At 39.5% G+C, this 13,928-nt stretch overlaps 1 protein-coding gene across 1 annotated transcript in view; it reads left to right on the top strand.

The window, feature by feature from the left end:
- Nucleotides 1-13,928, top strand: part of TMPRSS15 (transmembrane serine protease 15) — a 101,974-nt gene that overhangs the window by 27,915 nt on the left and 60,131 nt on the right. The window contains 3 exon segments of the mRNA XM_054024200.1: nucleotides 2,873-2,981; nucleotides 10,589-10,698; nucleotides 13,520-13,657. Coding sequence (XP_053880175.1) covers nucleotides 2,873-2,981; nucleotides 10,589-10,698; nucleotides 13,520-13,657 — 357 coding nt within the window.

Here is a 13,928-nt window from a genome sequence, read left to right as displayed (position 1 = left end):
ACTTGTAAAATAAGAGAGAATTCAGTGGACTCTTTGAATGCTCAGTTCTTTTGAAAAATGAGAACATTATTTCTTACTCATAGCAACATGTCTTTAGATTGCATTGAATTGTAAAAATGAGTCCAAACTTGCATGGGTCTTCAGGACAGAGATTATGTGCAGTTATGTCACACAGAAGCTTGATATAGAGTATTCACAAAGCAAAATCCAGGAGTTACAGCCTGTTCTAGGGAGTTACTGGTGGTATCCTTTTCCTTTTAATTTGTGCCTGGTTGGATCAAGCATCCAACCTATTCTTTTCAGTTCACATTTTCACTGAAAGCTGCTCTTCACAGCCTGGGGGGAAATAAAAGTCTGGTTTCAGGACAACATGTTATTGAGCCCATCACCTTTATTTTAGATTTTGAATCTTAAATCTTATGCTCAAAAGTAAAGAGCTTTTCCAGGCTTCTATATTTAGACTTCTTAGCAACGTTTGCAGAGCCAGTGTACTGAATGGCAATAAGCCATGTGCACATTTGGGAGACCTGCCAAGTTTTCCACCTCTTTGATTTTTCACTCCTGTCCCATCCCCCAGAGTGACTTAATACAGCCATATAATAGCTAAAGTTGTCTGGCTTTTCAGAAGTGCTGCAGAGTTTTACAATGAGATTTACAGCCAATTTATAATTCTTGTTGCAAGTGCTTTTGCACACAAAAAGTGCTATTTCCCTTTAAACAACTAAACTTGATTCCTCCTTCCGCCTCACTCCTCCCTGGTTTATTTCTCCCTCTCGTGTTACTGAGTTTAGCATATGTTAGAGATGTATAGATACATTACAGGAAAGGTGAAATTCTAACTATTTCTTCCTGACTTTGACAAAGTGTAGTGAAATCCATAAGCTTTTAAGCAGAGATTCAGACAACAGATGATGAAAAATACATTCATTTTCTATTTTATCAATAAAATTGCCCTGAAATGTTTCCTTCTGGCTCTGCTATGGGCAGCAGCATCAATAGGCAATACTGAAGGGCAGTTAGAAATAGCAGTTAAGGGGTCTCCAGAGAAGTAGGGAACACCTAGACTGTTTATATTATTAAACAATTTTGTTGGAAAAGCAGCAGTATAGCACATCAGTCTAAGGAAAAGGAGTCTGGAGGCTCATCCCTTGGGGGCATTATTTTTCATAACGGGCGCTAACAACCCTGTTTTTGTCTACCATAATAAACCTACTTCACAGCATCGCTACTTTGCTGAAAGAGATTAACCTATGTTAGCGGTGAAGAAATAAACCTTCATTGGCAGGTAAAGACTCTGCACATGAAACAGATGGGCTGGATCCTACTCTTTTGAAGTTAATGGGAGTTTTGTCATTGACTTAAATGAGAGCAGGATTAAATCCTAAATGCACCCAGCCCCCAAGACAAGTGGCTGGAGCTGTCCAGATTCTCCTGGGATGGAGAAGCAACAAGAGCAATCTCCAGGAAACCCCACATTGGACCAAAAGGACCTTCTTCTGACCCAGCAAGGGAAGCAGCTGGAGCTGCCCAGAGGCTCCAGCAATGAGGCAGAAGAAGTCAAAATGACAGCTCAGACTCTGCCTTGCCCTGACCAGAGGTGCCTCCTCTCTCTGCAAGGGAAGTAGTTGGAGCAGCCCAGAATCACCAGTGAGGTGGCTAAGGAAATCAAAAGGGACAACTCCAGCTAGCCCTGTGCCACTACCTTTAAACTAACTTTGTGACTGTTGGGGAAATCTCCTGATTAGATAAGTGCATTTATGCTTTAATGCCCTTGTGTTATGTAGTAGTCCTCTTACAGTCAGTCCAAGGTCTGTGATGGGAATGGTTGGATTAGGGGCAGATAGTGAGAGAGAGCAGATAAAGGAAAGGGGGATGGGAGAGGAGCAAAAGGGAATTGTTGAACAAATGAAGCATATGCTAAACTTTGCCATAGTCATTATGGGGTGATAACTCTACGAGGCTGGCACCTATTTTGCTAAACCTCTATAAGAAAATACCACACCTTTGTGCACTTTACAAATTTAGCACATTATCATTATTATTATTATTAATGGGGTAATAGCCACATCCATATTAATAAAGACAAAAATATCTTACTAACAATATATAACTTCTTATGAGCCATATCAAATTGATCAACTTTCTCTTGCTCCCTGAGTAATATGTGGCATTGCATTTAAAATATAGTAACTGTCCATTTTTCAAGTAAAATATCTAAATGGTAAATAGAAAGCGTAGGGGAAAACACTTATGTTATTTTAAAAATAAGACTACCATAAAGATCAGCATCAGTGAGGATACAGGAAGAGTATTTAATGTAAGATTTGGACAATCCCTCTGTTTTAGCAAAAAAAATACCTTATGAAATTCAAAATGTGCAAACGTAAAACTTTGTCCATTTTCTTACGGGACTTTTTGCATTTGTGTTTTTGCTTAAATTCACTGATTTAAAAAAAAAGCTATGAACCACATCCTTTCATCCATGAGTTCAAGGATGAAATATGAACTCTAAATGCAAGATCCTGTTTCTCTGCAAATGCACTTAATAACATAAAACAGGGAAGGAGAATACAAAAAATGAATGGCTAGATAAGCAGTGTTGTCTCTGACTACTGTACAATGTTTTCCATAAGATGTCAGTGAGACAAAAAAAAGTCAAGCTTGTATTGTGAAATCATACAGTTATAGGAGTTAGAGATAGGAAAGATCTATTGGGTCATTTAGCGTATCCCCCTGTCAATGCAGGATTGTTCCCTATAATACATTTTCAAAATTGTTGATGTAAGCCTGCTTCTGAGTCCAGTTTCATTCAAGCAATACCTTCAAATGTCATATTGTACTATGGCAAATATTAATGATTATTTCTTTACAGCTACAACTTGTGATGGAAAATTTATGTTGACTGGCTCCTCTGGATCTTTCCACTCTATTAATTATCCAAAGCCTTATAATTCAAATATTGTTTGCCAATGGATTATACGGTAAGTAGCTTCAAAACATGTTGTTACCTAACATCTATTTGATTGTAAGGTGTTCTCATTTCCTTTATATCAGAACTTATTCCTTGTGTTTTGTATTCTCAGTTAAGATGTCCCTGTAAAATGCACAATAGAAATTTATTCCATTTATGTACACAGCTTTCCTTAAAACAAGGCATAAACTTCAAGAGTGAAATATACCATCAGTTTTCTCATTTAAGATATTTGATGCCTAAGGTGGTAGGGATGGTGTGAAAAATCTTGGGTACTGAATTTCTGTATATGGAAGTATTTGTCTGCTCTGGATAATTTGGGTGTATTGCCACTCAATTGACTCTCCATAGCGCAGAATGTTGTCTTTCATAAAAATATTACTGGAAATATTACCTTCAAAGCAATAGTTTTGAAAGTCAACTGTTGTTGACGAGTGGGATTTTAAGATGTTCCTAAGTGACTTAGGGGCACAAGTCTTTGCTGGAAGTCAATAGGACTTCTGTTCCTAAGTCTCTTTGGCTCAGCTCTTCAAAGTTTTTTAAACACTTAACTCCCATTGATTTCAATGGGACTTATCTTCAAGGATTTGGGCCTTAGTTGCTTCTGAAAATCCCACTCCATGCCAAGTGACACACTCAAAAGTACTTTGAGAGGCAAAGGCTCTTGTAATAGCTTTGTAAAAGATGACAGTCTTGTGATCCTCATGTTCCCAATGAATGTGATTAAATTGGGAGTTAGACACCCAATTCTCACTGAAGCTCAGTGGCAGTTGGGATTTTAAATCACACAGGCTCCTTTGAAAGTCCCCATCTTTGAGGTTGTTCTGTCACAGCAGATCCTTAACTTGCCCATTTATCTCAACTAGTCAGGAGTACATTTAAGTCTTGTGTTTTCCTTTTTATAAACACATTCATCACTCTTCAGCTTCTGATATCTGAAGTGCCATTCACTGGTAATTGCTGGCAAATACTAATTATCAGATATAGTGGGTATTATATATTAAGGGTCAGATTTTATCTTCAGATGCATGACATCTTATGCTCCTTAGCCTGATGTTTCCCAGAATTTGAAGCATAGTGAATAATTGTCTGGATAATGCTACCTCCAGGTGGCTGGTGAGGAGACCATACACTATACTCTTTCAAATGTTGCTGTAGAGGCTGTGATTACTCCAAGAGGAATTATGATTATGCATGTGTGTCCAAATAAGAACTGCTATTACCTGGCCCCTAGAGCAGTGGTTCTCAACCAGGGGTACATGTACCCCTGTGGGTATACAATAGTCTTCCAGTGGGTACATCAACTCTTCTAGATATTTGCCTAGTTTTACAGCAGGCTACATAAAAAGCACTAGTGAAGTCAGTACAAACTAAAATTTCATACAACAATGATTTGTTTATACTGCTCTATATACTATACACCAGGGATTGGCAACCTTTGTCCTGTGGCCTGCCAGGGTAAACCCCCTGGCAGACCGGGTCGGTTTGTTCACCTGCCACGTCTACAGGTTCAGCTGATCGCAGCTCCCACTGGCCGCGGTTCGCCGCTTCAGGCCAATGGGGGCGACGGGAAGCGACGCAGGCCAAGGGATGTGCTGGCCGCCGCTTCCCACCACCCCCATTGGCCTGGAGAGGCAAACCACTGCCAGTGGGAGCTGTGATCAGCCGAACCTGCAGACGCGGCAAGTAAACAAATTGGCCCGGTCCGCCATGGGGCTTACCCTGGCGGGCTGCAGGCTAAAGTTGCCAATCCCTGCTATACACAGAAATGGAAATACAATATTTATATTCCAATTGATTTATTTTATAATTATAAGGTAAAAATGAGAAAGTAAGCAATTTTTCAGTAATAGTGTGCTGTGACGCTTTGGTATTTTCATGTCTCATTTTGTAAGCAAGTAGTTTTTAAGTGCGGTGAAGCTTGGGGGTAAACAAGACAAATCAGAGTCCTGAAAGAGGTACAGTAGTCTGGAAAGGTTGAGAACCTCTGATCTAGGGATTTTGGACCAAGATTTTCAAAACTGGGTGGCTAAAATAAGGCACCTAAATAAGTAGCCTGAGCACCCAACAGCTCTCAGTGACATCAGTGGAAACTGGTAGGTACTCAGCACTTTTGAAAATCGTGTACCTAAAAAAGAGTTTAGGACCCAAACTGTAGCCACCCAATTTTTAAAATATAGGCCTTGGTGCTGAATTTATCCTATTTAAACACATGGAATAAATTATGGCCCACATACCTACAAAAGATGGAATAAGGCATAAGGTCCCTATAAGAGTCATTGGGGCTCTGCCTGAATTAAAGTACCCCTCTGTGCTGGGGTGTCCATCCCAGACAAGGCTTGAAGGGGTTAAGCTGGCTCTCAGGGCCAATGTACTTCCCAGGCAGTACCTGGAGGAGGAGCCAGGGAGCAGGAATTAATTAGACAAGGCTCAGCTAGGCAGGAACAAGCAGGACCTGCATAAAGCCCAGGAGCTGAAAGCAGAAAAGGAATGCAGGGAAGTAGACTCTAGTCACTTCCTGGAAAAAGGAAGGTGTGTTTGGGGGTATAGAGAAAAGTAGCCTAAAGTTACTCCCTAGGAGGAGGGAGGTGTGTGACTGACAAACCCAGAGCAGGGGGAGAGACAAAAGGTAAGGAAAGCCTCAGGGAAAAGGCAGTAAGGTCCAGGGTGGAACAGAGATTGGCAGCTAACTAGAGGGTCTCTGAGCTGGAACCTGGAGTAGAGGGTGGGCCTGGGTTCCCCTGCCAGCCTATGGGGAAGAGGCACAGACCAGGCAGTAGTGAATGGACTCCCTTGGACAGTTTGCCTTAAAAGTCTTTGATGTCTCAGAAGGGGTGGCCCAAGTCGCAAAGAGAAAGCTGCAGCTACTGAAGTAAGAGGGGCCACAGGTGAAAGAGGACGATGGGTGGAGAGACTACCACAAGTGGGCACAGCACCTGGAAGGAGCTAAGCCCCAGAGTGGCCAGGAGGATGCACCCCTAGTGGTGAGTGAACCCCATTACATCATCCCACAAAGGTCAGAGTAGGTCTGGATGAGAATGCTTTCATATTAAGATACTCCCACATCAGTAATCTGAATCAAAATCACCCCATCAGTTATTACTAACAATAATACCTAACCCTTATATAGCAGATTTCTAGGGCTACGTCTTCGGGGATCGATTGTCGCATCCCGACGAGACGCGATAATTCGATCCCCGAGTGATCGATTTCTTGAAGACGTAGCCTAGCACTTCTCTGTCATGAAGTGTTGGGATTGTGCTACATAGTGAATTGATAGATAAAGAAGCATCACAGATAACATGCAAACATAAGAGGGATTGTCCTGTATCTTGGGGTTTACCTTTGGATGCCACACCTCCCGGTGTAGTTGAGCTAAAGGCCTTTTAAAGGTTCATCTTCTATGTCCAACATTACAGTAATGATGCAGCAAATGTGTGTAGCTACATGTTTCTCAATGGGAAAAATAATCGTCTAGTTTTATTCTTCAGTTCTCTGCCTTAGAAAAGCCTGAGCACTTACAGTGAAAGCCTGAACAGATCGGCTGGGTATCTCCTAACTCAGACACTGTCTTCTTTCAAGTGTTTCTTTGGGGAGTCTTTTGAATTTTGCAGTCACCAATGGAATGCATTTTATGTTATTCTTGTTAGAAAATCTTTATTAGAAAAAAATCAACATGCAGCACAACCAACTTTGATCTTTTCCCGTCCTTTCCTTCTCTACTAAGTAACCAGAAAGCTCAGCAGTGACCCCTGTTAAAATATGTTTTCCGTTTTCCCTTTTCTATATGTTTCCTTACAAAGACATAATTTCATCTTTTTTTTTACTCAAAGCATAAACATAATATGATACCAACAGTGTGGTCAATTTCCCTCCATCATATTTAATTACACAAGTTCTCCCCCAGCGCATTTACTTTTCACAGCATTCTTCATCTTTTCATTTTCATAAATATATATATTTATGTTTCTATCTGTGCACAGCCACAAAAGAAAAATAAAAAGGAGTACAAGCTGCATGAAACCTTGTTCCATGTGTATCTCCCAACTGGTTCTGACAGGCATGTTGAGACTGTTGCTTTCAAATCGTATTTGGACTTCCGCTGGGAATCAACCATAGAGAAGAACAAATTAATGGTTCTATTGGAAAGATTAATTGATTTTGGCAGTGGAGTTATGGATCTTGGACCATCATGTATTTCTGATGGGGAGAGTATGGAGAGAATCATTTAGAAAAAATATGGAGAATGTGATGGGGGGGAATAGGATGCAGTACTTGTGATATTGAACTGATGCACCAGACTGCTGTGCGATGCTTAGAAGTGAAGGCATAGAGCCAACTTGTAGGTTGGACAGCCCCGGTTCTTCTGAACTTAAATTGTGGTTTTGGAACAAGGAGGAAGGTAGCATGGACTAAGTGACAGATTCTGAAATATTTACTCTTGTTGATTATCGCAATACTCCACAAAAGTTCATTTGACTTAAATGAGGCTACTTGCGGATTAAGGTGATACTCATCATGAGCCAAGTATCAGAAGATGACCACAAATTAGCAACCAGTTTAAAAAAAAGAGCTATCCATTTCAACTTCTGATTCCAAATAATTAGACGGTTCAAACCCTGAAGTAAACGTTTTATGTATGTAAGGAATCTGTAGGCTCTGGCAGTAACCAAGGTTATGTGTTATCACTATATGAGAATTTGCCTGAGCATTAAGGCCTTTTAGAAAAGATAGAACAAATGGCCAAGAGAATAAAAACTCAAGATCTAACAGCTAGGTTTCTTCAATAGTTCGAGAAAAATCAGAGTTGCTACAGGCTTTTGCAGGAGTGTACGGATGGAGCTACAGAGACTTCCCCTTTTTCCTGTCTGTGAATGAATGAATGAATTAAAAATTGATTTAATATCAAACATTGATATTATATTATGTGCCAGATAAAGTAGTGAAATAGGAAACTTAATTAAATCTAATATTATGATTAAAATATATGTAAAAGGAAAGGCAACTATAGGTGATACAGTTTGGAGCAAAATATTGAAGACTTTAATGACAGGGTTTATTCATGCGCAGTATTGTCAGGAAAGAAAGTGGTTGTGTTCATACTGATCTATTTTAGTTTAAGTGATAAAATAAGCCTAATGTTTGCAATCAAGCATGCTTATGCTGTCAAGCTAATGAAATACACCTGTAGTGAGAGAGGCAATAAATAAAAGAAATTGAAACCGAACAGTGAGTTTATAAGGACACTTGAGCACCGAGTGGAATAATCAGAAATGTAACTGGTTATATATAATGCATGGACTCAGCTCAGCCATACATACCAAGGTCTCACCATTGTTGTTGAAAGAAGGAGAACAAAAATGGAAGATTTATTCAGCTGTTTTGGCCTGTTGGAGAACAACAGTTCTTGAACTGATTTTGCATTGTATAATGGACTGTTATAACAAGTTTAAAGAGTATCAAAGAATATGGATGGACCTTGTATAAATGACATGAACTTTGGAGATTTCAGCAGCTAGCAGAGTTGCTGAAGAAGCTGCAACTTGAGCAAGCATAACTGCAAAGTTAGCCAAAAGATGCACCGCAAAGTGGGTCACAGAAAGCAATCTCTGGTGGTTAGTTGCTGACCAGAGCAAACCAGCTAGTGTTCAAGATACGTCTCAAGATGGTTGCATCAACAGCTATGACCTAACTTGCTGTGCACAAACTGGTGTAACAAAGTGTGTTGCATAAAACACCTGGAAAATTCCAATCCCAGTTGCAAGAACTCAAAAGCTGATGTCTCGTTCCCTGAGAGAATGATGAGGAAGGACAACTCTTATTTTGGTTGGTCATTTCAAATCTTCTGAAGTAGTATGGGTCACCATCTGATTGGTCCATTCCAGCATCTCCAAGAAAAGGGATAAAGTTGAATCACCCAGCAGAAATGGGATCAAAGGACCTGTCCCCAATAGAAATGGGATCAAAGGGCCTGTCTTTTTCAGTATATCAGTTCCTGAAAACCAAAGACATCTGGACTAAGGTCCTGGTCCAGCCACCAGGGACTCCTCCTGCTGACATTAAGTATCTTGGCTAGAAGTCTTTAACTGAATGTTCCTATTTTCCAGCAATTCTGGTTGCCTACTAGCGCACTGGGGAAAAACTATAGTTGTGTCTGTCTTTTGCTCCATCTGTATTCGCAATGTGAACACCTACTGTGAATGATAACTGAGCTAAAAAGCTGACCACGAAGCAAAGATCAGGTGATGCAGACTTTCTCTTAGGTGATGACCCAAATTAGTCAACTGACCACTTCTTGAAACTAGGTACCTACTTAGTAAGGAAGTGTACATGCTTGTATATGTGCTCTAAAGAATGTCAGAGTTATAGTGTGTGTCCTTGTTTTGTAATAGGTTCCAATCAAGATTATTGTAAAGTAGCTTTAGAAATGAACAAAGTTTGTGTTGTTAACTAAGATTGTAAAAAATATGTGAATTCATCTACTGTAATGAATGGTTGCATACTGCCTTTTAAATTCTAGGTGTATACAGACATAAAATGAGACCAAGTATACAAGATTCTTGTACTACACTCAGTCTATACAGTTTGTCATAAAGGTATGCATTTGTTAGATGGTTAGGAGTGTTAGTTAGATCCTGGGGCTAATATAATTCATTGGGAAATAGGTAATAAGAGTTGACTACTATAGATCCATTGGGAAAGAGAAGTTGGTTATGAAGAATTGTTATGAAAGTAACTGACCAAACTGTGTTGTGATTTAGCTTTGGATTGTTTTTTCCTCTCTGTTAGCAACATCGGAGTTGATAAACAAATGACACAAGTGGGGCCCTGTTCTAAGGGATTCCTGGTCAAATATCTAAACTAAGTCACCTTCCTAAGATAGTAATTGAGGATAAATATTATTTTCTATTGTGGTTGTTTAATTTGATTCTGAAAACCTGAATGGTTATATCAACCAATTTTTTAGTTTGTGTTATCCAAATCATAGTCCTACACTAGTTTTATCTTCCTGTATCAGGGATCGGCAACCTTTGGCACGTGGCTCGCCAGGGTATGCCCCCTGGCGGGGCGGGCCGGTTTGTTTACCTGCCGCATCCGCAGGTTTGGCCAATCGTGGCTCCCACTGGCTGTGGTTCGCCGCTCCAGGACAATGGGGGCTGCGGAAAGCGGCACGGGCCAAGGGATAGTTGCCAATACCTGTCTTATAATATTAGTTTCTGCTGGTAAAAATATTTAATAAAAAACTATAAAACTAAAATTCAACTCTTGAGTCCATTTCTCTAGTTAAGCAAAATTAAAAGAAACCTAAAAAAGGTGGTATGGATAATCAATTAAGCAGTTGCTTAAGTGAGGTTTGTTTTATACCCTATCTTTCCTACAGTTTCCACTGTTGAAGAGGCTTCCCGTCTGTTCTCTTTTGCTATTGTACAAAGTGTAATGCTTCATCTAAAATTTCACCATGATTAGCACAGATTAGAAAAGCTGATAATGCCATTCCCATAACCTTTCTGAACTATCCATTAAACAGCCTTCATATAAACAGTTCATTTACTACAGACAAGGAAAATTACTGAAGCATATAATCTTCCTTTTTTTCTTTTGTTTTTGTTATTTTAGTGCAAATCAAGGATTATCCATTAAACTAAACTTCACTTCCTTTGATACCCAACAATATGCGGACACTTTAAATATTTATGAAGGTACAGGACCAAGCAAGATTTTAAGAGGTAAGGCAGGATTACTTTTCAGTCATTATATTTTGAGGTGAATCAAATACATACTTTTTTCTCTGAAGATTTCTGATCAAAACATATTTGCTTACTCATTTAAAGTGACTTGCTAAATGTTGTTTGAAGATACAAAGGAGAGAGTCACTTTTTAATGCTTTATTTAGCTTATGGTCTAAATAAATCAGAAGACCAAGGCATAGTATTTACCCCTGTGTCCTATTTTAAAGAAGTGGGATTCCACCTGTATTTTACCTGAAAAAAAACCATTTAAGCAATTTCCATATTTTGATAAGGGGTTTTAATACATATTTAGAGAAAAAGTTGGGAGGTTTCCTTATCATTATAGTCTTCTTTGCCTTTGTAAGCGAAGGGAAATGTGCACTACAAATAGTGTCTGGATGGGGAAGGGGATATATAGTGAAGAAAGACAAAATTCTGCCTCTATGACATTATCTCACCTCATCCTTATACATACATGGTTCCTTTGTGGGGGATCAGGAAGCTTCAATTGGGAGTTCTTTGGTAGTATTGCTTCTGCAGCAGCCATGCTTCCCAGGAGCTGAAGGAATTGTTGGGGGAAAGATCTGGTGGTAGTATAAAGGCATAGGACACCTATATGCACTTTACCACCATTAGCTCTTTCCAAGATCTGTAGATCCAGGGGATCTTCCGTGGGGCACTGCATATCCCATGAAGGAAGAATTACAAGGGATTTCCACACAGAGTTTCCATTCTGCTAAGAAGGAAAAAAACTGTGGAAGGGAAGAATTTGGTACATATATATCTATATCACCCTAGTTTTAAATGATCATTTTGGCATATTTTTAAAGATTTCATAGAATCATAGAATATCAGGGTTGGAAGGGACCTCAGGAAGTCATCTAGTCCAACCCCTGCTCAAAGCAGGGCTAATCCCCAACTAAATCATCCCAGCCAGGGCTTTGTCAAGCCTGGCCTTAAAAACCTCTAAGGAAGGAGATTCCACCACCTCCCTAGGTAACCCATTCCAGTGCTTCACCACCCTCCTAGTGAAAAAGTTTTTCCTAATATCCAACCTAAACCTCCCCAACTGCAAATTGAGACCATTACTCCTTGTTCTGTCATATGCTACCACTGAGAACAGTCTAGATCCATCCTCTTTGGAACCCCCTTTCAGATAGTTGAAAGCAGCTATCAAATCCCCCCTCATTTTTCACTTCTGCAGACTAAACAATCCCAGTTCCCTCAACCTCTCCTCATAAGTCATGTGCTCCAGCCCCCTAATCATTTTTGTTGCCCTCTGCTGGACTCTTTCCAATTTTTCCACATCCTTCTTGTAGTGTGGGGCCCAAAACTGGACACAGTACTCCAGATGAGGCCTCACCAATGTTGAATAGAGGGGAATGATCACATCCCTCAATCTGCTGGCAATGCCCCTACTTATACAGCCCCAAATGCCGTTAGCCTTCTTGGCAACAAGGGCACATTGTTGACTCATATCCAGCTTCTCGTCCACTGTAACCCCTAGGTCCTTTTGTACAGAACTGCTGCCTAGCCATTCAGTCCCTAGTCTGTAGCAGTGCATGGGATTCTTCCATCCTAAGTGCAGGACTCTGCACTTGTCTTCGTTGAACCTCATCAGATTTCTTTTGGCCCAATCCTCTAATTTGGCTAGGTCCCTCTGTATCCTATCCCTAACCTCCAGCGTATCTACCAGTCCTCCCAGTTTAGTATCCGCTTGATACCAGCTGCCAATTAGACATGGAGCTATTGATCACTACCCATTGAGCCCAACGATCCAGCTTTCTGTGCACCTTACAGTCCATTCATCCAGCCCATACTACTTTAACTTGCTGGCAAGAATACTGTGGGAATTTATAGAATTAAAACGGGCAAAACATTCCTCTCCAGGAGAACACATACTTGCTAACTGTATGAAATTGTCTAAACATTGAGGAACGAAGAGAGCCTAGCCTAAACTCCACTTCATAATGGAAACTGGGAGTCCAGGATTTGCCTCTCCCTGGTTATATTATAATGCAGTGGCTCATAAAATAGGACCCGATCCAATGCCAATTGAAGTTAATTTGAGTCTTTCTACTGACCTCAGTTGGGTATTGGCTCATGCTCATAACCAGGAAACTAACTACATGACTGAGTTACTTATTGCATTACCACTTTAGTTTCATAAATAATTTTTAGAATTCACAGTCATATATGACTTTTGACTACACTGTAATTGTTTTTGTTATATTTTATATAGTTTTATGATGTATACATTATTAAAAAAATAAAACTACAAAGTAATCATAGTGTATTTCAAGTTCTTTGATTCTAAAAATAAAAGTATTAATTACCAAACCATGGGGATAAACTCAAGTAATGAAATCATGTAGTCAACCTTCTGGTCTTAGAGTTTTGGAGTTTATACATGTATCAAAAACTCCAGAATATTTATAGGGAAATAAGTATGAAGTTGAAGAGCTAATATGTGACGAGTTAGATATTGCAAAATGCAATTAAACACAACCACAGTTTAATTACAGTTATTATATTAGAAAATGTACTTTGTTCACTAGCTGACATCTGTGCTGAAGTTAAAGTAAGATGGATGTGCAGATCTGAGGGCAGAGCTTTACCTCACAAAAGTAATTATATTTTAGCTAATTAGAAAAATGCTGTTTTGTTTGTTTTTTTTTTTAGCTAGAGCCACCACTTCTGTAAAGAGGGATTTATTCAGAATTGAAAGAAACAGTCATACTCACTCTCTTTTTATAATAGCACCACTCATTTTAAGTGACATCAAATTACCTTCTGTAACTTTTTTATTTATTCTTAGCTTCACTCTGGGGGACTAATCCTGGAACAGTTTACATTTTTTCTGATAAGGCTACAGCGGAGTTTATTACAGATTATTCTGAAAATTATAATGGATTCAAAGCAACATATACCACATTTCGTACCAGTGAGCTAAGCAGTAAGTGTCTTTTGTCCTTTGTTATTTCTCAACAGCAAAGGCTGATGAATCTGTATTTTGTGGTTGATAAAGGGAGAAAGTAGAGATATTGAGAGCAATGATCTGATACATCTTATGGACCAGTTCTGCAACTGGATCTATATTCATGGGCCCTTCTGCTTCTTTGAAGCTCCATTGACTTCAACATGAATCTGTGTAGCCTTAAGATCTGTCTATGTGGAACTGATTATAGTATCAAGGCATTATGATATTATCTATATTATAGGTTTCA

The sequence above is a fragment of the Malaclemys terrapin genome, chromosome 1 (assembly GCF_027887155.1).
Source record: "Malaclemys terrapin pileata isolate rMalTer1 chromosome 1, rMalTer1.hap1, whole genome shotgun sequence".
Classification (NCBI taxonomy): domain Eukaryota; kingdom Metazoa; phylum Chordata; order Testudines; family Emydidae; genus Malaclemys; species Malaclemys terrapin.
This window is presented reverse-complemented; position numbering and strand designations above follow the sequence as displayed.